Raw genomic sequence first — 27,478 nt, 5'->3', positions numbered from 1 at the left:
GTTAGATTAGAAAAACTGAATTGTTTAGAGGACATTTTGAACTACGAAGTAAGCTACATTGTTATCACCAGGCGACGGCTTTTGTGTCATTGTCGTGTCAGAGTAGGCATTAACGGCGCCCCTTCTACAGGTTAAATATCTCTTCCTCCCCATTGGCTCTCCCCCCCCTCTTGTTGCTTTAGTGGTTGTTCTCACCTTCCTGATCTAAATGAATGATGGTGAGAACAGAGCTTTCTGTGTGTCTCTCTCTCCCCGGAGCTGTGTGTGTGTGTGTCTTGGACGGCTCGTGAAGCCTGTAATTGAGTTTGTCCGCCCACCACGCTGCAGCAGACACAGCCAGGAGACACGTTCGTTGTGACACACGCTCGTGACCCTGCTTCAGTGCCTTCATCCGCCGGCACACATCAGACACTCTGAGAGGGACCATGAGGTCTAACCCTACACCCCCCCCCCCCCCCCCACACACACACACACACACCCCCTCCCACACACACACACACACCCCTCCCACACACACACACACACACACAAGTTCAGATATAGTGATGTTCAGTTTGTCTCATATGAGTCTCATATGAGTTTCTGATGGCCAGTCGGTTGTTGTTTTCCTTGCCATGGTGTCGTAAAGATCAGGTGTGGTCTTATTGGTCATCCTCACAGCAACTCTTGAGTTTGAAATTAAAATGAAGCAATAAACCACAAGAGGCCGTGGATTAAAGTGATTTAGAACAGCCAGGGGGTGTTGTTAGGCACGACGCAAAGAATCAAGGGCCGGAACTAATAAGCAAATAATATGGAATGCATTCTATTCTCTTTGGTATAAGTAAGGGATAATACATAACGAGGTGTGCTGTTATCGAAAAATAATGCATGGCGCTATTAGGTGCAAGGCTAATAACCCCATGAGGCGAAGCCAAAAATTATGTGCCGTTATGTGACTTTAATTTCACAGGAGAGTATACTGAGACTGAGATTACACCCTGTGCTTGCCATCTCGGAAAAGCACATTTATCATAGTTTTTACAACGCATTTACGTATGCCCCATTGACTTCCATTGTAGCCTAGTGAGAGCCTGCAATTATGGTCTCTATGTTTCAGGTTCATGGTAGACAGACCACAAATAGGGCTAAATGTCCAAAATAGCACACCACCCCTTTAAGGGTGAATGTCTGTTAACAATATTCATAAAATAATCTATGAACAGCATTATCAACAGCACACACATCAGCCCATTGAATGCTATCAAGTTCACCAAGAAAAGACTCTTTATTAAACCTCTTGTAGGATTTGGATAATACAATTTTGACACTAGCCTTAGGCAGGTTTCTTCTCCTTGAGGCAGCAACTAGATTATAGTCACTGAAACCCAGACAGACACAGGACTGGAGAATATAGTAGTAGCCTAGTGATATAATATTGTTATACTAGAACAGTAGTAGCCTAATGATATAATATTGTTATCACAGCAGCGCAGATTGAGATTAGCCTACAATTAGAGATTGGAATAAGTAGGCTATCCTTTTGGATTCAAGATTATTTAAGCAGGGAATGTGCACCAGACATGGAACACAAACAGGATGGAAATATATTTACTGGTGACTTTTGGCATTGGTTGGATCGCTGCATTTTAAACTCACAACATTCTAGACCACCCAGATAGCAAGCGGATCTGGGCCATATAAAGGCAGAAATCTGGCCCTTGTGGCTTAGTTCCGGCCCATATATGGTCCAGAATTATTACACATCCACTTGCTATCTGGGCATGCTACTAAATATACCCTTGATAGCAATAGCTCAAACTCGTAAATCACCTGTTTGATAGGCTCTTTAATGGTGGTGTGATATGTGTTTTTGGGCGTGTTTATGTGATAAGAGATTTTAAGTTTATGTCTTAATGTGCAATTTTCGTGTGTAATCATGAATCGTTTTGCCCGTTCTAAAACATAGCCATAGATACCGCGCTAGTGTAATCCAGAAATGGCCATAATTCCACGTGAGCAGGTCACAGAGACATGCGGTTTGGACGCATAAACCTCTTGTCCTAACGCATGCAGCAATACCAAACATGTACTGCTCGCACGCACGTGCGCACGCATGCACGCACACAGCCACGAAATGCATTCATGGGCGGAGGTCTGTGCTCTCTGAACACCATATCTATCTTGTGTGTGCATTCGTTTGTTTTGTACCTCACTAAAATAGCAGGAGGAAACCAAGATAATAGTTTTTTTTCTATTCAAGAAAAAAGGCTGGCATGCCTTGCATTGTTGCATTGCGCTGGAACACAGTGTTGCAAAGCAGTCGTTTCAGCAAGTGATAAATTGTGGTTTTCCGGATAAAAAGAGTGACAGTTGGCTGGTGGGTTTGTTTGTGGCTTTCCACAGTGCACTATAACATGTACAGAACCAGTTTTACAGTATACAGTATTAAACTCTTTCCTCTCGATGAAGACATGGTGAGGATGAGGAGTGTATGCCCAGTAGTGTGTCATGCATATTACCATATAGACACATTAGCATGCAGAACCATTACTGTGCTATTTGTAACATATATACTGCTTAACCCCCCCCCCCCACCAAAAAAAACACAAAAAAAACAAACAACTGAAGCGCCAACCTGTTGATATGCAACAACAAGGTTAGGATTAGTGGATCATTGAGCATCTGTTGACAACCCTCAAAATACATTTATGTATTTAATTACATATTAATGCTTTTCTGGAATAACCGAAATATTTGCGCACCCTCTCTGCATTATGGTTCAATTGACACTGCACTTAATTTCTATGGTAACTGGGGTCATTTCTATGGTAACAAGGGTCTAGTTAAATTTAGTGCTTGACTTTAGCACAAGATTAAGCTCATTAGTCACTTGTTTAGAAAGGAGATGTACTTGTGAGTTCTGGTGAGTTAAGTGCAATTATTGTCGCTTTTGATGAAAGTGTCTGCTAAATAACTGGAAAGTAATGTAGGGGCCAGCCTGGTTTGTTTATATTTTGTGGAATGGACGTTGAAGTTTGAACTTGGTGTACGGTACTGTATGTTTCGGAATTTCAGTCATGTTTATCAATCTGGGTGTGTCTATATCTCCCTCATTGTTACGGCTCGCATGCCCTCGCCTCCACAACCGCCTCCCTCTCTCCCCTCTGGGCCCGCTGCGCGCTCTACCGCACGTCGCATCGGCCCGGGCATACAACGCTCTGACTCTCCGGAGTTTCCCCCCACTGCCGGGCGTTCCCCGTCTCCGGCCAGCTCCGCGGACTCGGCAGTCTCCTCCCTCTCCGGTGACGAAGAGTCGGATCCCGACATGCCCAGCACATCGGCCCGTGCGCAAAGACAAGAACGGCGCGCTCGTCTCCGACGATGACGCGGGCGCGGCTCTACTCACCGGTTTCCAATTATCATCACCACACCTGTCCCTCGTTCTGCAATCACCTTCAACCTCTACAAGAACCTGGTCTACACTCCACTCATCGCCAGATCTTACCATAAACTCTTGTGGTAAAGTATAGCCTAGCCTACAATCTCCTTACCCGTATTTTGTAGTGTTTTTTCCCGTTCCCCGTTTGTGATTACTCTCACTCACCCTGCCTCCCCTCCTCATCTCTCCAGTTCCTGCCTGACCCACGCCTGTACGATTACCCCGCTCCTGCCTGACCATCGCCTGTACGACAACCCCGCTCCTGCCTGACCATCGCCTGTACGACAACCCCGCTCCTGCCTGACCATCGCCTGTACGACAACCCCGCTCCTGCCTGACCATCGCCTGTACGACAACCCCGCTCCTGCCTGACCATCGCCTGTACGACTACCACGCTCCTGCCTGACCACCGGCTGTACGACTACCACATCCCCCTTTGTGATCTTATTAAATCGCCCCTCCGGGCTTTACCGTTCCTTGCCTCCTCCTTTCCTGTTGCGCCTGTGTCCCAAACCAAACCCTAACACTCATTGTGCACAATGAGATCATAGGAACACTGTGTGCCTCATAATTGACTTGCAACTATTCCAAGTATGCAGCAGTGGAGTTTCTTGAGTTACAGGTGCTTTCCAGCTCCTGTAAAAAAAATAAATTGTGAGAGATTTACTGTAAATTATCCTTCTTATTTTTTGTGTTTAGGAGGAACTCTGAGGGCTAGAGGACGAGGACCACGAAGAGGGGAGTGGGAGGAGGAGAGACCATCATGGAGCCCTTATCTTTAGACCAGTCAGCTAAGGTTGATGAACTAGTTGACGCATGCATCCAAGCATTCGGTTGGTCTACTAATCTTCTTTATAGCACTGAAACGTACAACACTTACGCAGAAACACAACATTTTGATCAGAAGACTGTTTTCAAGGCATAGACTTCCCACTGCTTTCTAGTCATTTGCACAACGCACTACACAAATAGATTCTGGAGAGTCTGAAATGACGGAGGGATTGTCTTATGAGGCTAACGGCCTGTTGTGTGAAGCACAGTGATGATGACTGATGTGTCTGACCTCTTCTAGAGGAGACGGGGACCCTCAAAGAGCCCTCCCTGGTGCGCATGTTCCTCATGATGCACCCCTGGTACCTCCCTTCCACAGAGCTGGCAAAGAAACTGCTGCTCAAGTATCCTTCACTATCCAAACGATGTGTGTGTGTGTGTGTGTGTGTGTGTGTGCCAAGGGGCTGCTACAGAGTGCAGTGTAAGCAGCGACTTAGTCAGTCCACAGCGCAGTGTGCCTCTTATTGACAGACAAGGGGGAGACAGACAGACAGACAGACAGACAGACAGACAGACAGACAGGCAGACAGACAGACAGACAGACAGACAGACAGACAGACAGACAGACAGACAGACGGACAGACAGACAGCTGGGAAAACCTTGTGCATCTCGACCCTCCCATGAATGTCATTCTGTGCTCCTGCGGCAGGCAGAATGCGGTTTTAGCCATGTGTGGTCTGCTCAAACATAGTTTCAAGTTTCAAGTTCAAGTTTCAAGTTTCTTGTCATATACTCAATAACAATGTAATATCATTATCAGTAATGAAAATCTCTGGCTCAGAGCCGACTCAACTTTGCATGATAAAATAAGGCAAAAGGGCATTGAAAATAATAAAATATAATAAAATAGAGTAAAAACAGATATGCAGTGCAACATCAATGTAGATAAATACTACATACTGTACTGTCAGGTTTTTAGGCTCACGTTGCAACAAAATTCCACTTCCGCTATCTGCAGGGCTGTAGGACTACAGGAGTGGCTAGAGTCTTACTAAAGAAGTGAGTATACTGTAGCAGAAATGTGACAGCTTTTACATTAGTGGTGTTTAAAGAAGTGGATATACTGTGGGTCCATGGATAAAGGAGTGGTTATACTCCTTATACTTCTATATATCCTCCACTGATGACAAATAGTGCAGACTACCGTACAACATTGATGTACGGAATTGTATTGTGTAGGCCACCATAAAATGTTAAGATTGTACCTTAACATTGTGCTTAGATCACAGGAGAAGAGCAGCACTGCTGAGCTCGGAACAAGAATCTGCCATCTAGTCAAGTAAGGACTTATTTGTATTTTTTTTTAGGTTATTTTGGTGTGCAATGGGTTCACGAGGATGGCATTGTAGCTCGCTATATCTCCCTCTTTCTCTCTTCCTCCTCTTTTTCTCTGTCTTCTCTGTGTCTCTCCTTTCTTTCTTTATCATTCTCCTCTCATCTCTTTTGACTTTTTCTCTTTCTTTCTCTCTCTTTTTTTCTTCTCTTCGTGTCCCCAGGTACTGGATCTCACAGTTCCCGGCCGAGTTCAACCTGAACCCAGCGCTGGCGGAGCAGATCAAAGACCTCAAGGACCTCTTGACCACGGAAGGGAACGAGCACCAGAGTCAGCTCATTGACATTGACAGTGTGTAAGTGTGTCTTAATGACATTGACAGTGTGCATGTCTTTTTGTTTGTGAGAGAGAAAGAGAGTATTCATGCTGTGCATGTATGCATCCCAAGGCTGCCTAATGTCATAGAAATTGTAGTTTCACAACCTCCCTTGTCAGGGGCGGACTGGCCATCGGGAGCACCAGGAGTTTTCCCGGTGGCCTGGCGCGCCAACTGGCCTGACACACGGTGAATGGCATGCCCCCACCCCCCCCCCCGGTCAACGAAACAAAACTGAAAGTGTTCCATCTCACCGCGTCGGCTCGGCTCGTGGCCTGACTTGGGCATGACTCCCGGCATGAAATATTCACCCAGTCCGGCCCTGTCCCTTGTAATTCACCACCTCCCTCAACCTTTCACATAGCTGTGCTAACCTAATTTATGACAGGATGACCTCTCCAGGAGGTCGACACACCTAGACGTTGTCTGCTCCAGAATAACCATTCTTTGTTCCATTGTCCCTGCAAGATTTACCGCTCTTTCTCATATCACGTGTCTCAACTCTTGACCACTGTTGATGATGTCTGCCATTTAATATGACGTGTACAGATGGGTTAGCCAATCACATCCCTGGAAGCGTCATACATGTGTATTGCTTTGAATATAAGGCCGCGCAAGACCAGACTGCGGGACTTCTGTTGGATGCCACTCACGTGCGTTATCCTGGAAGTCCTTGCGCTTGTATGTTTTCTCAATAAACCAGACTAAACCTCTTTGAGCGAACCTTGGCAAATATTTTTACTTTCGGGGTACTAGAGGTAGTAGTAGTAGTAGTAGTAGTAGTAGTAGTAGTATAGTAGTGTTGCCCTTAGACTGCTAACAGTTATATCTCCACCATTCATTTGTAGTACTCACTGAGTGAGACCCAATGCAGACTTTATTTTGGGAGATGGTTTTATTGGATTTGCGCTGCTTGTCCTTCTCAGGCCGTCATACAAGTGGAAGCGTCAGGTGACCCAGCGTGTGCCTTCTCTGTCTAAGAAGAGGAAGATGTCCCTGCTGTTCGACCACCTGGACCCCTGTGAACTGGCCGAGCACCTCACCTACCTGGAGTACAAGTCCTTCTGCAAGATCCTGGTCAGTACGTGCCAGTATACCGTATGTGACAGTGTGTGTACGTGTGTGTGTGTGTGCCTGCCTGTCTGTCTGTCTGTCTGTCTGTCTCTCACCTTCCAATTGAAATGCTGTTTCAATACCTTTATGTGAGCCATGCTGTATGTCTTCTAGAATCTGTATGTCAACCCCGAACGGCCAGTCAGTCACTCCCTCCTTGCCTCTCTCCCCTGCTCTCATCCTCAGTTCCAGGACTACCACAGCTTCGTGATGCACGGCTGCACGGTGGACAACCCCATCCTGGAGCGCTTCATCACCCTCTTCAACAGCGTGTCCCAGTGGATCCAGCTGATGGTCCTCACCAAGCCCACCGCCCCTCAGAGAGCTGCCGTCATCTCCCACTTCATCAGGGTCGCCCAGGTCGGTTCTCTCTGTTACGCCCCGGGGTCGCGTCTGTCTAGAGCGGATGGGAGGGGTTGTTGTTGCTTTTAGAGCTCAATCAAATTTTACCAAGAGGACAAAGTTCCTTCATTCACCCAACTTGAGCGCAGCGTTCCATAGGCCTATAGGCCTGCTGTTCTCAGTTCACCACGGATCTTCCGAAAGTTCCTCTTCTCATTTTTTCCACTTATCCAATTCTGAGGTCCTATTTAGATTTTTTATCACTCACACACGAACAAACCTTGTTAAATGATCACATATCTGATGTCAGTCTATTATTCCTGATTAAACTAACAACATAGTCTATTCAAGGGGTTAATTTGCAAAAACAGACATTTCGGTTTGTAGATAAGATATTCTAAATCATGTTTGCCCATTACTGCTGTGAGGTTCAAAATAGACGGCCTTCATCTCTTGATACAGAATGACAACATGCGGGAAATGAACATACAGTTAGCGTATTCGCACTGTCGGGAGGAGCTGGACTCGAACCAGGAACCTTTTGTGTCCCAGACGGCTACTCTACCTCCTGAACTACTGCCGCCTCAGTTACATTGCATGACTATAATGTGGAAGAACCTCAGAATATTCCATATATAGTCACTGGGCAGGACAAAGTGTTTTTATGTGATTTTATGTTATGTCCAAGATTTCCCAGTCTCAACCCTTTAAGGCTCACTGGTCCTAAGATGCTAGGGTCGTCCCGATAGCCATATAAACAAGAGATGTCACCAGCAATGGCGACTCAAATAGTTTTGAAAAGAATCTGCCTAGCAGCAAAACAGCACCGGGAAATAGTAGGCTCAATTGGAAACTACTTGGATCTCAAACCATTGTGACCTTACAGTATAGAAATGCTATAGAAAAACGTACCAATAGAAAATACACCTCTTCTCTTTTTTGAGCGACTCTTGTCATCGCTACCTCTGACCTGCGTCATGCATCCCCTTCCATTGGCCCGCTGCCTGTACATTTTTATCCTTCGTATACCGAGTCTATTTAGGGATTTGTTTGAGAGCAACGTTTCGTTATCTCCTAAACAAACTCGTCATGATTTATTCATGCAGGCCACAGCCGCCTCTCTCACCCCCACCGTCAGAATATAATGGAGCCCAAACTGAACAGAACAGAACAGCTGGGGCGGGAGTATCGGCGCTCGATAAGTGTTTCGCTTCTTAAAATGTGATGGATTACAGATCCCACTTCTCCACACTTTGAGTGCAGTTTCGCTTTCACTACTGTCTCACTGAAATTCTCTTTGCTGCCGTCTTTGACAGTGGGGGAGATATTTCAAATGATGTTGCTTTCTTTTTTTTGAGAGGCCCCAGGGAACTGCCGCCTCCTGCTTTCCTCCTTCCTGTTCTCCCTCTCTCCCCATCTGCTCATCTCTCCCTCCCAAATATTACCAGCACCACACTGCATACCATTGGATTTACATCCTGTGGATGTTGGTAGGGTTGGGAGATGTTTTTAGGGTTTGGAGATGTTATGGTTAGGGTTGGATGTTGTGTGAATCATTTCTGTCCCTCATTCTCATCCATTTGCATACCTGCTTGTTACCTCCACCTCAGCAACAGCGCAGGGTGAGAGGTAATGTTTTCGGTGGTGTGTGTGCGGGCATGCGTTTGTTTGTGTGTTTGTCTGTTAGCAGGATTACACAAAAACTACTGGACCAATTCTCACAGAACTCAGTGGAAGGGTGTAGCATGGTGCAACTTAGAACCCATTCAATTTTGGAGCAGATCCAAATCACAGGGCGGGTCCACCGGCTGCCCAAACATGGCCAGCCATTCACAACATTCATATTTCGGACCAGGATTACGCAAAAACTACCAGACCAATTTTCATGTAGCTTGGAGCGTGGAGGGGTGTAGCATGGACCAACTTACACTCCATTAAATTCTGGAGCAGATCTGACACTGATGTTGGATGAGAGGGCCTTAAATCACCGAGCGCAATGTCAAGCGTCGGATGGAGTGGTGTAAAGCTACTGGACTCAGGAGCAGTGGAGACGTGTTCTGTGGAGTGACGAATCACACTTCTCTATCTGGCAGTCTGATGGACGAGTCTGGGTCTGCCAAATGCCAGAAGAACGTTACCTGCCTGACTCCATTGTGCCAACTGTAAAGTTTGGTGGAGGAGGGATATGGTCCCAATTTCCTGTATAGGCTATTATACCACTTATCCTTCATTCGTAATGACCTAATTTGGCTGTTTCAGAGAAGGGGTATGTCTACAGAATTCTCATTTGCAATACAACTATACTAGATATCTCCATACAACCACTTTTTTTTTCCAATAGGATCCTAGGGCATTCAGTAACACTATAAATGACAGTAATGTGTTTTTCTGATAAACCAGAGAACAGTAAAGGAGTGCCCTTTTCCCATCACCACAAAAGGACAATTTCCGCCTAAACTAAAGCTCTGTTTACAGTGCTATATTTCAGTATTTATACAGGTAAACTACATTCTGAGTCTTTGTTGATGAAGGACAGACACCCGGTCCATACCTCAGTGAATTTGATGAAGATAAGAGTGAGCATTCTCAAGTTATAGGCTTTTTGTCACCTTTCTCCCATTCAGACTGGCCATTTTCTGAGATCGGGGTAGGTGTAATGAATAACAAAAAAAATTAAAGCTGCTTCGCAGCGATGAGGCGGGGCCAGGCAATTTCCGACAAGTTTAGGAGCAATAAGCGAGAGAATAGGAGGACAACAAGAAAGTTGACATTCCAATGTTAATTTTGTACATTCATATCGTATCGTAAAAACATTTGTAAAACATTTTGATGCATTGTAAGCTCGATTTTGATAATTCAACAATCTGGTCAATGAGTTTGTGAATTACAGTCTGAACATCCAGTGGAGCAAGTTGTGTGGTGTTAATTGATTGAAAAATGTGGGATGAGATATGTTTATTAATTTTTACAGGTTTTGTCTGTTTTTCTTTATAATTGAACATTAACTTCAGCAGCTGTGTACTCAGTCAGTTGCCAATCAATCGATTTAGTCATTGTAGTCCTCGGCGGGGGCTGGGTAGGGTTGCCAACAGCGATGTCTTCGGAGCTTGCGTTGGATTGTGGGTAATGTAGTTTTCTCTGTATGTAGTGTTGGTTTCAGAGGACAGAATTAAACATATTTTTAAAAATTCAATTTTTGAGATAAAATTCTGAAAAAATCATACTACATCTTGGATATGTGGCCAATGTTGTCACTTTTTATGAGGATGATCAGACATTGATTTGGCGAGAATTAATAGGAACTGTATACAGAACTGTTAACAGTAAAACTTTTTGAAGTGCTGTGGGCTCTATTTTTCATATTTCAAAAATCTGTGAGGATCGTTTGGTAAGGACAGTCTGAAGATACAGTAGATCAATTTTGGTGTCAATTGAACAAAAAATGTGGGAGGAGATAGGTTTGATAGGTTTTACAGTTTATGAAGAAATCAGAGTGATGGACTTCAAAATTCCTGCAAGGTCAAAGCGTATGAAAGTTTTGTCTCACTTGAGACTACATTCACGTGGTGGATTTACAGTGATAGCACCTATGGCTGACTTGTTATGATTTTTTTTTAAGTTTTAAACTTTAGACTGTTGCTGTAGCGCCACCTTCAGGTTTATTGACCTACAATGCAGGTTGAGGACTTTGGGTATAGTACTGGAGCTTTGTGCAAATTTTGGTGATTTTTTGTCCACGGGAAGTTAGACTTCAGTGGAAGATGGAGAATAATAATAATAAGTAAAACATTTTCATGCATTGTAAGCTCAATTTTGATAATTCAATAATCTGGTCAATGAGTTTGTGAATGACAGTTTGAAGATCCAGTGTAGCAACTTTAGTGTTAATTGATTGAAAAATGTGGGTTACAGGTTTTGTTAGCTTTTTTTTCATAATTGAACATTAACTTCAGCCGCTGTGTACTCAGTCAGTTGCCAATCAATCAATTTAGTCATTGTAATCCTCGGCGGGGGTTGGGTAGTGTTGCCAACAGCGATGTCTCCGATTCGTTGAGCTTGCGTTGGATTGTGGGTAACGTAGTTTTCTCTGTATGAAGTGTTGGTTTCAGAGGACAGAATTAAACATATTTTTAAAAATTCAATTTTTGAGATAAAATTCTGAAAAAAATCATACTACATCTTGGATATGTGGCCAATGTTGTCACTTTTTATGAGGATGATCAGACATTGATTTGGCGAGAATTAATAGGAACTGTATACAAAACTGTTAACAGTGAAACCTTTTGATGTGCTGTGGGCTCAATTTTTCATATTTCAAAAATCTGTGAGGATCCTTTGGTAAGGACAGTCTGTAGATACAGTATATTAATTTTGGTGTCAATTGAACAAAAAATGTGGGAGGAGATATGTTTGATAGGTTTTACAGTTTATGAAGAAATCAGAGTGATGGACTTCAAACTTCCTGCAAGGTCAAAGTGTATGAAGGTTTTGTCTCACTTGGGACTACATTCACGTGGTGGTTTTACAGTGATAGCACCTATGGCTGATTTGTTATGATTTTTTTAAGTTTTAAACTTTAGACTGTTGCTGTAGCGCCACCTTCAGGTTTATTGACCTACAATGCAGGTTGAGGACTTTGGATATAGTACTGGAGCTATGTGCAAATTTTGGTGATTTTTTGTCCATGGGAAGTTAGACTTCAGTGGAAGGAGAATAATAATAATAATATAGGCAAATACAATAGGGTTCCGGCAGCTACGCTGCCTGGCCCCTAATGAATGTTGCCCCAAAATAAAAGACCACAAGAATCAGTTTCATTAATGGGGGACAGGATGTAATGTGAAAAAACACTTTTGTGGTGTCTTCTAACTCGGGTAGGGGTACCTCCAAATCTGAGGGCCCCTCCTGACAGACTATTATGTCACACGTCTCTCTCAGATCTCTCCCCCCCCCCTCCCCTGACCTCATCGACCACCATCTACACATACACTGACACCTGGTAGATCAAGAGCCTCGTCAGGCAATAATAATGAATGAGCATTTTCCATTGTGGACGGGACATCCCAATGTCATTTCCCACAAGGCGTTTGTGTTCAACAACATCCTAGGGAGACACTCAGTGCAGTTGTGTTGTGGAAACATTGTCTGTCAGACAACCACTCACCACGTTATTGATACCTGTCACTAGTAGTCAGCGTACTTCAGGCCACAGTGTAGTGGTTCTACCATGATGATGCCAGACTGGCTGCTGCCCACTCTGCCATAGTGGGCATTGATTGGGAGGGCATTTGAGTGTAACAATGATTGATGCCCCCCAGGCAGTGTTCCCGCACACAGCGGCAACCCAATTGATTTTCAGTGAAATGCCATTGAAGGGCAAAGCAATTCCTCTAGCTGGACTCTGTACTAGCAGAGCTCTATGCTAGCAGAGCTACATACTAGCTTGCTCTATATAAGTAGAGCTCTATACTAGCATGCTCTATATAAGCAGAGCTCTATACTAGCATGCTCTATATAAGCAGAGCTCTATACTAGCATGCTCTATTACTAGCAGAGCTCTATACTAGCATGTTCATTACTAGCAGAGCTCTATACTAGCATGCTCTATTACTAGCAGCGCTCTATACTAGCATGTTCTTTACTAGCAGAGCTCTATACTAGTAGAGCTCTATACTAGCATTCTCTATTATTAGCAGAGCTCTATACTAGTATGCTCTATTACTAACTGAGCTCTATACTAGCATGGTCTGTACTAGCAGAGCTCTATACTAGCATGGTCTATACTAGCCGGGCCCTATACTAGCATGCTCTATACTGGCAGAGCTCATACTATTGGTCTAATGTGTAGGTGTAATGTGTAGCAGAGATATACTACTACTCTCTACTAGCAGATCTATATCCTAGCATGGTCTTTACTAGCATGGTCTATACTAACAGAGCTCTCTACTAGCAGATCTCTATACTAGCAGAGCTCTTTACTAGCAGAGCTCTATACTAGCATGGTCTATACTAGCATGGTCTATACTAGCAGAGCTCTATCCTAGCATGGTCTATACTAGCAGAGCTCTATACTAGGATGGTCTATACTAGCAGAGCTCTATACTAGCATGGTCTATACTAGCATGGTCTATACTAGCAGATCTCTATCCTAGCATGGTCTATACTAGCAGAGCTCTTTACTAGCAGAGCTCTATACTAGCATGGTCTTTACTAGCATGGTCTATACTAGCAGAGCTCTATACTAGCATGGTCTTTACTAGCATGGTCTATACTAGCAGAGCGCTCTACTAGCAGAGCTCTAGTACTAGAGGTTTGTTAATGCGTTTGAATAGGGTTTGCTGGTGTGTGTGTGTGTGCTTGTGTGTGTGTGCGCGTGCGTGTACACATAATACACTTACTGTGATTAGTGCATCAGGATCTCTGTTTGCAATCTCCATCAGTAAGTAACAATTAGGAAGGACAACTCATTTGTGTAGTTCTAATGAGCATTGTGAGAAATACATTAGACACGACATGCCTGAAAGCCGAAACATTAGGAATTTAAATAGGATGTAGAATAAATTCATGTCTCTATTTGAAGTCGAAATTGTGCTCAGCGCGTCCGTTTGTGATACTTCACTTACTGAGACCGAGAAAATGGTCTCTATTTCACGTCCATGTCCCTCTAAATCACTCTGTCTCAAAATCTCCTCGTTCTCTGGCTCCTTCTCAGACTATCTTTCCCCCTCCTCCTCTTGCTAAATCATTCCTTGGCACTGGCTCACACACCCACATACTGGATCTCCTTATGCTTCATGTCTCTCACACACCCTAGCACTTAATCATCCCCCCCCCTCTCTCTCTTCCTCACTCTCTCTCTCCCTCTCTCCCTCTCTCTCTCTCTCTCTCTTTCTCTCTCTCCACTCTCCCTCTCTCTCTCCCTCCCAGAAACTGCTCCAGCTGCAGAACTTCAACACCCTGATGGCTGTGGTGGGCGGTCTCAGTAACAGCTCCATCTCTCGTCTCAAAGACACCCAGACACACATCAGCGCAGACACCAACAAGGTACAGTCAACTGCCATGTCACCACGTGCTTGGAAAACAGGTTGTCCAAGCATGCTGTCCAAAACATGCTTGGCTGTCATCTGAGGCGTGTCTGAAATACCAGAGTACACCAAACTATTTCACAGTGACATGTTAAGATCTTTCAATCTCTGTAGTAGCGATTGTTTATGGATATTTCATGTTAGGAGTGCTAAATCATATCTGTGTGAATATTTGTGGTCCATCCTATCTATTTAAAGTGTTTTGTTGACTTGTGCATATGTGCATGCTTTTGGTCACACATACCAGAGCCAACCATCTGTGCGCTCGCCATAATTAATTTTTCCCATTGACAAGTACATTTTGCTTGGTACATAAAATAACTATGCTTCGTAAAAGTCTAGTCTATTCTACCCAGGAGCCCACCTACTAAATCCACCGAGTTCAGAGTTTGAAGTGTTTAGTAAGTCCTTTTTTGCTTGTTCTAAGTGTTAGGATTCTCATAGATTAGTCTTGGGGCTAGATGCATTGTGGGTACATTTTACAACATAGATTAGATGACTCTTATTGAGGTGGTTCTATCATGTTGGGTAGATCAGAGATAGAGCCTTGAAGGAGTGAGTCATGCCGTTAGGGTTTTGTCACAAGGTAGCACTCTCTGCTTCCGCGCTCAGAGGCTTGCAGTCCTGATATTTTGTCAAGTCTTTGGGAGAACCTGGCTTGATCTGGGCCGCTGGTTCCGAGTAGAAACAAAACACATACAGTCCCTGAAATGGCTCGTAGTCTACAACCTCCAGTTTGATTATTGTTTGCCTACCCCGCCCCACTACCCCCCAGAACCTGAGATATGGGTAACAAACCAGCCGGAGGATTAATGGGGGGAAATTTATTTATTTATTTCACGCAAACTGAATGGTGGTTAGTGGGCGATTATTATCATTATAATTATTATTATTATTATTATTTTTAATTATTATTATTATTATTATTATTATTATTATTATTTTATTTTATTTTATTTTATTTTATTTTATTTTATTTTATTTTATTATTTTATTTTATTTTATTTTATTTTATTTTATTTTATTTTATTTTATTTTATTTTATTTTATTTTATTTTATTTTATTTTATTTTATTTTATTTTATTTTATTTTATTTTATTTTATTTTATTTTATTTTATTTTATTTTATTTTATTTTATTTTTCTCCATATATTGGCAACCAACAAAATCAGACATCCAGTGTTATTTTCCTCCCTTGCCGATCTAAATCACCGCTGTTCCTACAACAAGACAAAATCGACTCCAAACTGCTCAATGATGTCCATTTGGAATGACGTCCAGAAATGATGTCCATTTGGAATGACGTCCAGAAATGATGTCCATTTGGAGTGACGTCCAGAAATAATGTCCATTTGGAATGACGTCCAGAAATGATGTCCATTTGGAGTGACGTCCAGAAATAATGTCCATTTGGAATGACGTCCAGAAATAATGTCCATTTGGAATGACGTCCAGAAATGATGTCCATTTGGAATGACATCCAGAAATGATATCCATCTCCTTTGATCCACGAGACGATGACCAATGGGCGTTTACAACCTAAACGCATAGATTGCGAGTGGGACACCCAACTGAACGGGCCTCAGTAGGGCGGTTATACTCTGTGCCTATAAAGAGCCAAAATCAACTCCAAACAGCTCGAGTTTGGGCTTCCAGGATTCTGTGGGCCGAGACGAATCCAACGATGTCCCCCTCTTGACGTTTGCTCAATGGTTCTCAAAATTACCCTAAAATTAGACATTCCTGTAAGTGCTGGTATCTTTGTCATATACTGTTTGTGTCCGACTGTGGTGGGAAGTGAGTCTGTGGTTGGTAGTAGAATACTAATAAGGCTAGTTAGAGAGGTGTGCTTTTCATTTCTGAATAGTAGGCGTTCTGAAGCCCAGCTTTCGATGCTCTGGAGATCCACGATCATTAGATGAGAATTTGCTTTTAACATTTAACTAGATGGAACGAGCCTCTCTCAGAATAAGAAACAGGGTGAATGAAACCCAGTGGTCAGAACCTGCATATATATCATCCCACACTGAATCCCTGGATTTAGCTGCAGACGGTCGAACACGAGCATAATTGCACCTGTTTCACGTTGCCAGGACATAAGCAGGAAAACACGTTGCATCGTTACGATCGAGGAGTCATCTGTGTTCTCTGGATTTCCAGAGTTGAAAGAAAGCGCTCAGGGGCCTTTGTACTTTTTCAGACTTCAAACCTTCACCCTCCTCTCACCCTCCACCTCTCCTCCCTCCCTCCCTCCCTCCCTCCCTCCCTCCCTCCCTCCCTCCCTCCCTCCCTCCTCTCAGGTGTTCAACAGCTTGATCGAGCTGGTGACGTCGTGCGGCAACTACAGCCAGTACAGGAGGCGTTTCTCAGAGTGCACCGGCTTCCGTTTCCCCATCCTGGGCGTGCACCTCAAAGACCTGATCGCCGTCCACGTGGCGCTGCCCGACTGGGCCGACCCGGACAAGACCCGGGTCAACCTGGTCAAGACCCAGCAGCTGTATGCCATCCTGCAGGAGCTGGCGCTGGTCCAGACCACGCCGCCCAACACCGACGCCAACACCGACCTGCTCAACCTCCTCACGGTGAGGGACACACGATAGAAGTACTTCCTCTCTTTCTTTGTCCTGGCTAGGCCTGCAGACTGCAACAGAGAAAGAAAGACTTGCTCACAGAAAAAAGTTAATAATCAGTTCTCTTTTAAAGAGATAGCCGGGTCAAGACTTATTGGGTGAGAGAGAGTGCATCAGCATAAATTGAGCATATACAGTAAGAAGCACGCGTGCAGATTTTGCTATTATCTGCAAAATGAATACTATTTCCACTGCCATACTGTCAGGAATCTACTCAATTGGTTTCATTCCAGCACCTCCGACCATCTGATTAGCTTTTAGCGATCAGCAGAAATATATGCATGTAACTGAGGTCACTGGGGGCGACACACTTAAGCAGAAATCTACTGCAAATTAATGGAATCAGTGGTTGCAAAGGGGTAAGCGGGAGACTGTCACTTGGCATCAAAGGAATAAATTGACAAAGGGAAGGGGGGGTTGTCAAAAAAGTCAAGAAAAATAATTTGTGTGTAAGGATAGAAGCATTTTTTTGGTCTAATAGCATCATCTAATGGCGTATCCCTGGTATGGCTGGTGGGTGAAATTTTCTCTTTTCATTCTCTTCGCACGTCGAGGCAGAGATGATGAGGAAAAGGGCGGGAACTTTCAAAACAACGTGGCGTGTGATTGGATGAGCCATCTGAAAAACACCTGAAAAGGTCACGCGCGCACTACACAACTTCAAGCGCTCCTTGCTGCCGTAAACCCGCCCAGCGTAGCTGTTTGTATCCCCCAGAACCAGCGCTGATTGACGAGATCGGGGACTGGGGCTCTGCTCAGCATCATCATCGTCACTGACCACAGGTCATGATGGGAGATAGTGGCTTTGCTCGTCATCACCCCCTCCCTCCCTCCCTCCCTCCCTCTCTCTCTCTCTCTCTCTCTCTCTATGGTATGGAATAGAAAATTATGTTTAAAAAAAAATTGCTTTCACTGGTCGATACTCTATTATCTAAAGCTCTTGGCTTTATCCAGTTTATCTGACTAAAGGTTGGCTGGGATTGGTCAATAGCATGGGGGAAACCATGGTGATATGGTGCATCATGGATCCAGAATAAACAACCGTTCCCCTCTGGGTAATTCAAATGTCGAAGGTGATTCCGTGATCATATGCTCAGTACAGTCATTACAGGAAATCATCACCAGAGAAATACAGCAGATTTGATCTAGGTCAGATATAGGGAGTATCAGAATATCTACAGTACTTAAAGCTACATGAGAGAACTCGGCACTTTGGCAGCCCCTCTGGTCGTGATAAAATCGGCACTGCGTTTTAAGAACCACACTTCCCACAATCCCCCACTCACTCGCTGTAATGATGGCAAAAAAATGATAACAAACGCGTGTGGCGCAGACCGGATTGGAAGATTGTAGCTACTTTTGGGAAGGATGGCTTCAATGCAGGTAAATACTGGTCCTCTTTCTTTTATGTACATTTCGTTTCGCGGGGCAAAGTGTTTGTTGTCTTCCTGATATTGTGACACGTGTCACTTCTGTTTTCACCACAAGATTTCCCACCAGTGTACTAGCCATCATCATCATCATCATCATCATCATCAATGTATCATAGCCAGTACACCGAAATTCTAAAATAATGAATTCACAGGGTCTCATGCAGTCTCATGTCATGAAAATGGTTGTTGGGGTCTTTCTAAGGCCAATTCATAAACTAATAGCAAGTAAAGTTGAATATTGAACAATAAAAAAGTTATCTCATTGAGCTTTAAACCATTGATTAATGATACTGTACTGTTTATAACTTAAACTCCATGAAACCTATGTCTGATATGGTACAGTAGCTACCTCACAGGGTAGATAATATAACACTACATGACACTTCTTTAGGCTTCTAAACATATGTAGGTTTATTTACCACAGTGAGTAGGGATAAGTAGGGATAATGTATCCATCCACTAGGTAACGTGAAACAGAAATAGATCCGTCTCACCCGTTGCCATAGTACTCATTATGTAAACTTACGATAACGTTCTTCTAACGTAGAAATTATACCACTTAACAATGAATTCCACTGCCATCAAAACAAGCCATTGTCTGTCTATAGATGCCGTAACCTACTATGACATCAATTCACCAGTTCTTTGTGTCGGACATTTGGCTTTGCAATATGGAGCGGTTAAGAGTGTGTTTTAGGCCGAATCGTTCAGTTGGGGATACCGTACAAGCGTGAAAATTGTCATGAGCAATCTCCATGGGTCACTTGACAAGAAAACGCTCCTAGCAGCCCTAAAAATGCTCTACATTTTAATATCACCTCACTGCTCAACTAATAGTCCATTCATGCCTTTCGATCCCCTTCGTCCCTCCTCCTCCTCCCCGTCTTTGCATTCCTTGTTCCCTCCTCCTGCAGGTCTCTCTGGACCAGTACCACACAGAGGAGGAGATCTACCAGCTGTCTCTCCAGAGGGAGCCCCGCAGTGCCAAGCTAGTGGTGAGCACGCGCTCGCCATGCCCTCAAGGGTTGCATGTGTCTCATATGAGCTTATAGGAATAGAATAGAATAGACTAGAATAGAATAGAAAGTTCATTCGCCAGGTGTAACAAGTATGGGTACTGGTACGTTGAAATTCTTGCTATCGCTTGTCCTTACAGCATCTTTATCAGTGCTCTTTCCTCATCATTCCTCATTCCAGCCCTAGGTACTTAACTAGACATTTAAAGGTTCCCAAAAAAGGAAACCAGTAGCGTTATGTTAGATCCTAAAGGAAACCAGCGGGTTCATTTTCTCTTCACATTTTAACAAACCTGGCAACCCACAGTCAACTTCATGCGTAAGGTTGCGTGATGTCAACAACTCGCTCACTCTCACTGGACCCATTCTTCTCCTATTTTTACTCTGATCTCTTCACTCCTCGTCCCGGCAGAACTCCAACCCCACCCCTGCTCCCGCCCCCAAGCCCTCCATGATTGACGAGTGGGCGGCGTCTGTGAAGCCCAAAGCTGATCCGGCCGTCATCAACAAACACATTGAAAAGATGGTGGACGTGAGTACTGCATATCACATCCACTAACCCCAGGCTAACCCTAATACTGCCACAACATAACTGGATTGGAAGACAGTAGTAGTTTGCAGTAGTTGTCACCTTAACTGCCCCCATTACTGGGTGATAACAGAAGCCCTTAATTTAACTCTATCAGGTAGGCATGCATGCACTGATTACTGTATGTTTTGCCATGGTTACAGTCGGTCTTCAAGAACTTTGACACAGACGGAGATGGCCACATATCCAGGGAGGAGTTTGAGATCATCAGGAACAACTTCCCGTACCTCAGCAAGTTTGGAGAGCTGGACAAGAACCAGTGAGTCTCACCGTTTGACCATATTTGTACTTCAAACTCGCTCATCAAACTACACATCAAATGAATCAATGAATCACAACACAGTGAATCAACACTCCTCAGCACAGCCCTCGTCTGGCCCAACCCTCTCTCTTTCTCTCCCTCCCTCCATCCCTCTCTCCTCTCTCAGGGACGGGAAGATCAGTCGAGAGGAGATGATCGACTACTTCATGAAGGCCAGCTCTTTGCTCAACTGCAAGATGGGATTCGTACACACCTTCACCGAGACCACCTACGTTAAGCCCACCTTCTGTGAGCACTGCGCTGGCTTTGTAAGTACCCTGCCGTCCTCCCCCGACCACCCCAGACTGTACAATTACAATTTACAATTAAATATTAATTATTTGACACTAAGCCACTTGTTTTTGAGCAAATTATGGGGGTACCTTGCTCAAGTGGAAGTAGCTTTCGCTCTGTAAACCTCCACAGTGCGTTATAGAGAGGGGGAGGGGCCTCTTGTTACAGTGTCAAAGGCATGAGGCAGTGCGGTTACAAAATAGTTGGAACTTTTGTTTCAACAGTTCATCTTCGGATTGAGATAAATCAATAGTTGGTTGTTCAACACTGCTGTTTTGGTTTGTGGCGTACGGCAGAGGTGATCATTTGACCGGCAAATTTTAACTGATGGATTTATCTGGCCTGGTGTCGTGAGTCATGTGCCCCGCAGTGGTTGCTGGATGGGTCAGAGGTTTAATCAGCGTCCAGTAGTGGAGCGGTGTTGAGGACCAGGGGTGTGGTAGTGGAGCGGTGTTGAGGACCAGGGGTGTGGTAGTGGAGCGGTGTTGAGGGCCAGGGGTGCAGTAGTGGAGCGGTGTTGAGGACCAGGGGTGCGGTAGTGGAGCGGTGTTGAGGACCAGGGGTGCGGTAGTGGAGCGGTGTTGAGGACCAGGGGTGCGGTAGTGGAGCGGTGTTGAGGACCAGGGGTGCGGTAGTGGAGCGGTGTTGAGGACCAGGGGTGCGGTAGTGGAGCGGTGTTGAGGACTAGGGGTGCGGTAGTGGAGCGGTGTTGAGGGCCAGTGTTTGGCTCTGAGCTGGAGGACTGCCCGGCTGCCCGCTGGGAAACGCTGTAAAGAAGCTGGGAGAGAAAGATACAGTAGATTTGTTCCAGTGTACACACACACACACACACACACACACACACACACACACACACACACACACACACAACACACACACACACTCGTGCGTCATGCATGTACACACAAGCAACGCACACACACATGCACAAACACACACACACACACACAAACCAGCACACCACAGTTAGCATAGCTGAATTGTCATGCCCTTATGGGAAAACACCATGAAAGAGGGATAAAGATAAGCTCACTAACAGCGCTTGGCAGCCACCAGCCACTTCCTGTCCGCCCGCCTAACTTTTCCTGTTGGCTCACTGTCAAAAATAATATTTCTCTCTTCCATTTGACACTTCTCTGCCCAGTGGCTGGCAGAACTGAAAAAACAACCCGCCCACCTAAATTAAGTTCAACGGCCCCTCCAATTTATCCTGGTAGTTCATAGTTGATTTAATGATGTCTCTCTTCTGACAACTTTCTGTGGTCTGGTAATTTTAATGAGTGGTGCTAAATTAAGGTAGGCTTGCTGATGTCTCCCTGCAGTTCAAAGCTGGAAGATCATTTTGCTTGTGCGTTTTATGTCCTTCTGTGTACTGCATGTCTAAGAGCAAGGACATGTCTGTGACTTTATTGTGTATTCCTTAATGATTTGTTATTTGCATGTATAAGGTATATATATATATTTTTTAATCAACTGTCAAATATAACTGCTACTACAGTACTACTATAGTGAGTGTGTGTGAGGGTTGAGGAGGTACATGCAGGGCTAGGCTGGCTAGGCTGGTGGATGTTAGACCAGGGGTCCAGGGGCCTTTTGACTGTGTGCTTGTGGGAGTCCATAATGGCCGACCATGTAGGCAACTTCTCTGTAACTATTTGTGCACTCTACTGTTATTCATGCCTCTCCTGTGAAGTATTTAGCCCATGGTTACTGCTCTGTATATGTTCTTAGCCAATAGACAAATATTTTCCAGGAGCTTGCTCGATCGTTTCGTTGAGAGAGGTCAAGGAAGAATTTTTACAGCTCACTTTTCTGGCCCTCGGGTGAAACATTTTTTTTTTTGCTTGATTTGATTTGATCCTGAACAGAATAGAATACAACAGATCAGATGCTTGCATCAGACGCTGTGCACGATGGCTCAAACTATGAAATGAGCGTGGGAGTGTATAATAAGAACAACATAACACACTCGAATAGGACCAATCAAAATAAGAGACTAGAATAGAACAGAACTGTGAATCTGCAAATGGTGTTGAAACGGTATCTTCATCTAGGCGAAACAGCGGTGTAAGGACTCAGTTACTGTGTTCAGTAGTGCTTAGGCGGTGTCGCTGTTCTGATAGTCTGATGTGCTGATAGTGTTCAGTAGTGCTTAGGTGGCGATGCTGTTCTGATAGTCTGATGTGCTGATAGTGTTCAGTAGTGCTTAGGTGGCGATGCTGTTCTGATAGTCTGATGTGCTGATAGTGTTCAGTAGTACTTAGGCAGTGATGCTGTTCTGATAGTCTGATGTGCTGATAGTGTTCAGTAGTGCTTAGGTGGCGATGCTGTTCTGATAGTCTGATGTGCTGATAGTGTTCAGTAGTACTTAGGCAGTGATGCTGTTCTGATAGTCTGATGTGCTGATAGTGTTCAGTAGTGCTTAGGCGGCGATGCTGTTCTGATAGTCTGATGTGCTGATAGTGTTCAGTAGTACTTAGGCAGTGATGCTGTTCTGATAGTCCGATGTGCTGATAGTGTTCAGTAGTGCTTAGGCGGTGATGCTGTTCTGATAGTCTGATGTGCTGATAGTGTTCAGTAGTGCTTAGGTGGCGATGCTGTTCTGATAGTCTGATGTGCTGATAGTGTTCAGTAGTGCTTAGGTGGCGATGCTGTTCTGATAGTCTGATGTGCTGATAGTGTTCAGTAGTGCTTAGGCGGCGATGCTGTTCTCATAGTGGTCTGTTCTGATAGTGGTGTGTTGCTTCTTATTGAGTGCTGTTTCACTTTGTTCAGGAGCCTGCCTCAGACTCTACAGTATGTCAGTTTGAGGCTTTCCACCGTGTGTGTGTGTGTGTGTGTGTGTGTGTGTGTGTGTGTGTGCGCGTGCGTGCGTGTGTGTTTGTGTGCAATGCATACATGAATATTAGTGTGTGTGTTTGTTTTTATGCCTATGTGTGTAAACGTGTGTGTGTAAATGTGTGTGTGTGTGTGTGTGTGTGTCTGGGGGGGTATCAGGGTATTTCCTCCCTTCTCAGTTCTCCAGTGTGTCTGATCTCCTGGGAAGGTCTTTCATGTCATTGTCCCCCCACCGTCGGCGCCATCGACTGCTTGATGCCCCCCCTCCCCCTCCCCCCCGTCCTCCCCCCATCGTCTCTGCTCTCTACCCTGCCCGTCTCTCCACCCCTCCCCTTCTGCCTCTCTCCGTTCTCTCTCTCTCTCTGTCCCCCATCTTCTACCTTTGGTTCTTTCTTTAAAGCTCCCCCTCACTCTCCCCCTCACACCCACCTTTCACCTCCTCCTCACTCCCTCCACACACCCATGTTTCATCTCCTCCTCCTCCTCCTCCCTCATACTTGCCATCGTCTTTCATCGTCCTCCTCTTTCTCCCAGCCCACATGGGTGTCAGTGTCGTGGCCTCCCTCCTATTACAAGAATTCGCTTCATGTGGATATGTTTGTACAAATGTCAAATGACTCTCTCTCTCTCTCTCTCAACTTTTAGATATGGGGCTTCTACAAACAGGGATACAAGTGTAAAGGTAAGACTCACAATCTAGTCTCTGAAATAGCTGACTAGAATATATCAAATGGCTCCAGCAAGCCTTTTGAGATATCCGTTTAATGACCATGAATCTAATCTGGCACATGACATTTAATCGCCGGCCCTCTTCGTCATCATCGATCGGAAGCAGCCTGTCGCTTCAGGTGGCTTTGAGTGAAGGTCAACAGAACAGGAGCCCAGACAAATACATACAAGCCGCGTGATATTCCCCCATAGAGGGTTCTTAAAGTCAACACTCGTAGGATTGTCTTCTTCTGCTGGACAAACACGAATCACAATGTTGAAATAGATTTGTGCTTTGGGATCTCTCAGAGAACACTGTTTGAGTAAGCCGTCTCATTTCACACTACACACTCTATACATAGGCACCAGTACACACACACACACACGCACACGCACACACACACACACACACACACACACACACACACACACACACACACACACACACACACACACACACACACACACACACACGTGTAGTCCTCTTGAGAGACACACCTGTCATCTGTATCCCTCACTCGTACAGCATACACACACACACACACACACACACACACACACACACACACACACACACACACACACACACACACACACACACACACACCTGGACTCACTACTCCCCTGTCTTCCGTACTCACAGACTGTGTCTCAGTCGGGGTGCGAGTGCTCCAGTCAGCTGTTGTGTTAACGAGATCAGTGGAAGTCAATGAGAAACACCAGCCATTCGTTTCCATTAGCGCTGTTAGCCTAGCCGCGGAGTGCGACAGAGATGGGTGGCAACTAATTGAAACGAATCCCTCGCCGTGGCATAGAAGTGCTGAGCGATTGACTGTGTTTGAAGTTCACCTCAGTCCGCCGTTGATATGGACCATTTAGCGAAAGCGAGCGGGCCTTCAAATTCAATTAAGTCTCTGGCGAATGAGAGCGTGTGTACAGAATACAAACAGGCAGACGTACGTACGCTAACGAGCGCCTCGGCAAGTCCGCGGAAAGCACGCGCCGCGCCTTGTCCTTTTCACTCCGGACGCACTGACGGCGCATTTTTATTCACGCCCGAAGCGAGCGCTGACGCGTTAACGCATCCGCCCCGAGGAGGGGGCCCTCTCTCTCTCTCTCTCTGAGTTTTCCTCCCTGTCAGAGCTGTTGGCGGAGGTTTTGCCAGTCTAATGCTGTGTGTGTGTCTCAGTGTGTGTGTGTCTGCGCGGTGTGTATGAGCGCCGGCCCCTCACCACCAGCTCTTCCCTCTAACCCGATGATTCTTGTCGCAACCCTCCCTCTTTCTCTCTCCCTCACACTCCCTCTCCTCCTCTCTCTCTCTCTCTCTCTCTCTCGCCATTCCTCTCACCCTCACTCTCATCCTTTTTTGTCCCCCTCTCTCCCCCGTTCCTCTCGTCCTCCCTCCGTCCGGCAGCGTGCGGGGTGAACTGTCACAAGGCGTGCCGCGGCCGCCTGGCGGTGGAGTGCCGCAAGCGGACCAAGAGCATCAGCCACGAGGCGCCGCCCGCCCTCCAGGCTCGCTCCTACAGCTTCCCCCCCCCCGCCAACGCCCCGGTCGGCCTAGAGAACACAGGTGAGACCCCCTGCCCCCCCCCCCCCACTCCAACACACCCTCCTGCCCCGGTCAGCCTACAGAACACAGGTGAGCCCCCCCCCCCCCCCACACACACACACCCCCCAGCCAACACCCTGGTCAGCCTACAGCCTGTTGATGCGTTTTAATGCTGAATCAACTTGTAAGGTACAGTTTAATGTCAGATTAACAGGTCAGATTATATACATCAGATTAATAGTCCAGATTATCCGTCGGATGTTTAGGGTCCTTTTCGGTTCTCTTCCCGCCGTGAGAACGAAACGAGGACTGGTATGAAAGGACAAATGGTATGAAAGTCCAGAACGTGGCGAAAACATTCTTTTCAAATCATTCTTTTCAACACTTTAGCCGCCTAGCTGCGCTGCAGCTACAACAGGATTCGGGGGCGTTCTCCTAAATGTCTGTAATCTGCAATGGAAATGCGAAATCAAGTGTGGGCGGCGGTGTTGAGCATGTTCAAACCACCCTGTGGGAACGTGGAACCTTGCCCCGGGTGTCCCCGTGTTGAGAACTGGAAACCGTTCACCATGGGTCTCGCTGGATAGCGGAGGCCTACAAAGGATGCGAGCGAATATAATGATAAATGGTAAATGGACTGCACTTACATAGCGCTTTTCCACCTTAGCGGCACTCGCTTTACAATGGCATCTCATTCACCCATTCACACACCAATGGCGGCAGCTGCCATTCAAGGCGCTAACCTGCTCATTGGGAGCAAAAGGTGTCTTGCTCAAGGACACTTCGACATGTGGACAGTCAGAGCTGGGATTCGAACCACTGACCCGTCGATCATTGAACGACCCGCTCTACCAACTGAGCTACAGCCGCCCCTGAATATCAGAGCCAGAGTGGATATGAATGGTCTGTGCACAATGGCGGGTAACCATAGCCACCGGCTCTCTCTCCCTCTCTCTCGTGCTCACTCTCTCTCTCTCTTCCACCACCTTCACTCTCTTCCCCTATCTCTCTCTGTCATCCTCTCTCTCTGTCATCCTCTCTCTCTCTCTCTCTCTCTCTCTCTCACACTCTGTCTCTCTTCCCCCTCTTTCTCCCTCTCTCACCCCTCTCTCATTCTCTCTCACCACCCTCTCATTCTCTCCTCCCCATCTTTCTCCCTGTCCCCCCCTCTCTTTCTCCCAACCATTCTCTCTCTCCTTCTCTCTCTCTCTCTCTCTCTCTCTCTCCCTCTCTCTCCCTCTCTCTCTCTCTCAGTAATTGCCGAGGAGGACCTAGAGACAGTGGAGGAGGGCGTGTTTGATGTCCATTTATAACCAGGTGAGCTGCTGACATCAAGCTGTACTGTAGTTAAATCATCACTTCAGATGATTTCAGATGATTGGCTTAGTTGACTTAGTTATTATGTAACTGTGACGCCTTGTTAATAATGCTACTGTAGAGGCCTTGTCAATTAATAAGGCAGCTCTAAGCACTGGTAGAATGTTTAGATAAAAACTCAGAAGTTGTAACTTCTGCTGGTACACTAATGGGCCACTGTCTCCCACAGGATCCGTCCAAACATCGGCACACACATACACACACACATGCACGCACACACATACACACACACACGCACGCACACACATACGCACACACACGCACGCACACACATACACAAACACACACGCACGCACA

General features: G+C 45.5%; 1 protein-coding gene across 1 annotated transcript; it reads left to right on the top strand.

Moving 5' to 3' along the window:
- Positions 1-4,181: 4,181 nt before the first annotated feature.
- Positions 4,182-27,478, top strand: LOC311320501 (RAS guanyl-releasing protein 2-like). The gene is made up of 16 exons (XM_084452263.1): positions 4,182-4,254; positions 4,494-4,596; positions 5,476-5,532; positions 5,750-5,881; positions 6,829-6,979; positions 7,202-7,375; positions 14,285-14,401; positions 16,744-17,025; positions 19,421-19,501; positions 19,935-20,054; positions 20,255-20,370; positions 20,540-20,681; positions 24,190-24,226; positions 25,667-25,825; positions 27,059-27,121; positions 27,351-27,478. Exons 1-15 carry the CDS (start codon positions 4,185-4,187, stop codon positions 27,115-27,117), a joined length of 1,800 nt encoding a protein of 599 aa, XP_084308389.1. The 5' UTR covers positions 4,182-4,184; the 3' UTR covers positions 27,118-27,121; positions 27,351-27,478.

This window comes from Borostomias antarcticus (genome assembly GCF_949987555.1).
Source record: "Borostomias antarcticus genome assembly, chromosome: 17".
NCBI classification, from domain to species: domain Eukaryota; kingdom Metazoa; phylum Chordata; class Actinopteri; order Stomiiformes; family Stomiidae; genus Borostomias; species Borostomias antarcticus.
The sequence above is the reverse complement of the archived record's forward strand: the minus strand, read 5'-3'. Positions and strand labels throughout refer to the sequence as shown.

Coding starts and splice junctions, on each gene's coding strand:
- LOC311320501 (XM_084452263.1), top strand. CDS start 4,185: ATGGAGCCCTTATCTTTAGACCAGTCAGCTAAGGTTGATGAACTAGTT. Junction 4,255..4,493: donor CGCATGCATCCAAGCATTCG/GTTGGTCTACTA, acceptor GACCTCTTCTAG/AGGAGACGGGGACCCTCAAA. Junction 17,026..19,420: donor ACCTGCTCAACCTCCTCACG/GTGAGGGACACA, acceptor CTCCTCCTGCAG/GTCTCTCTGGACCAGTACCA.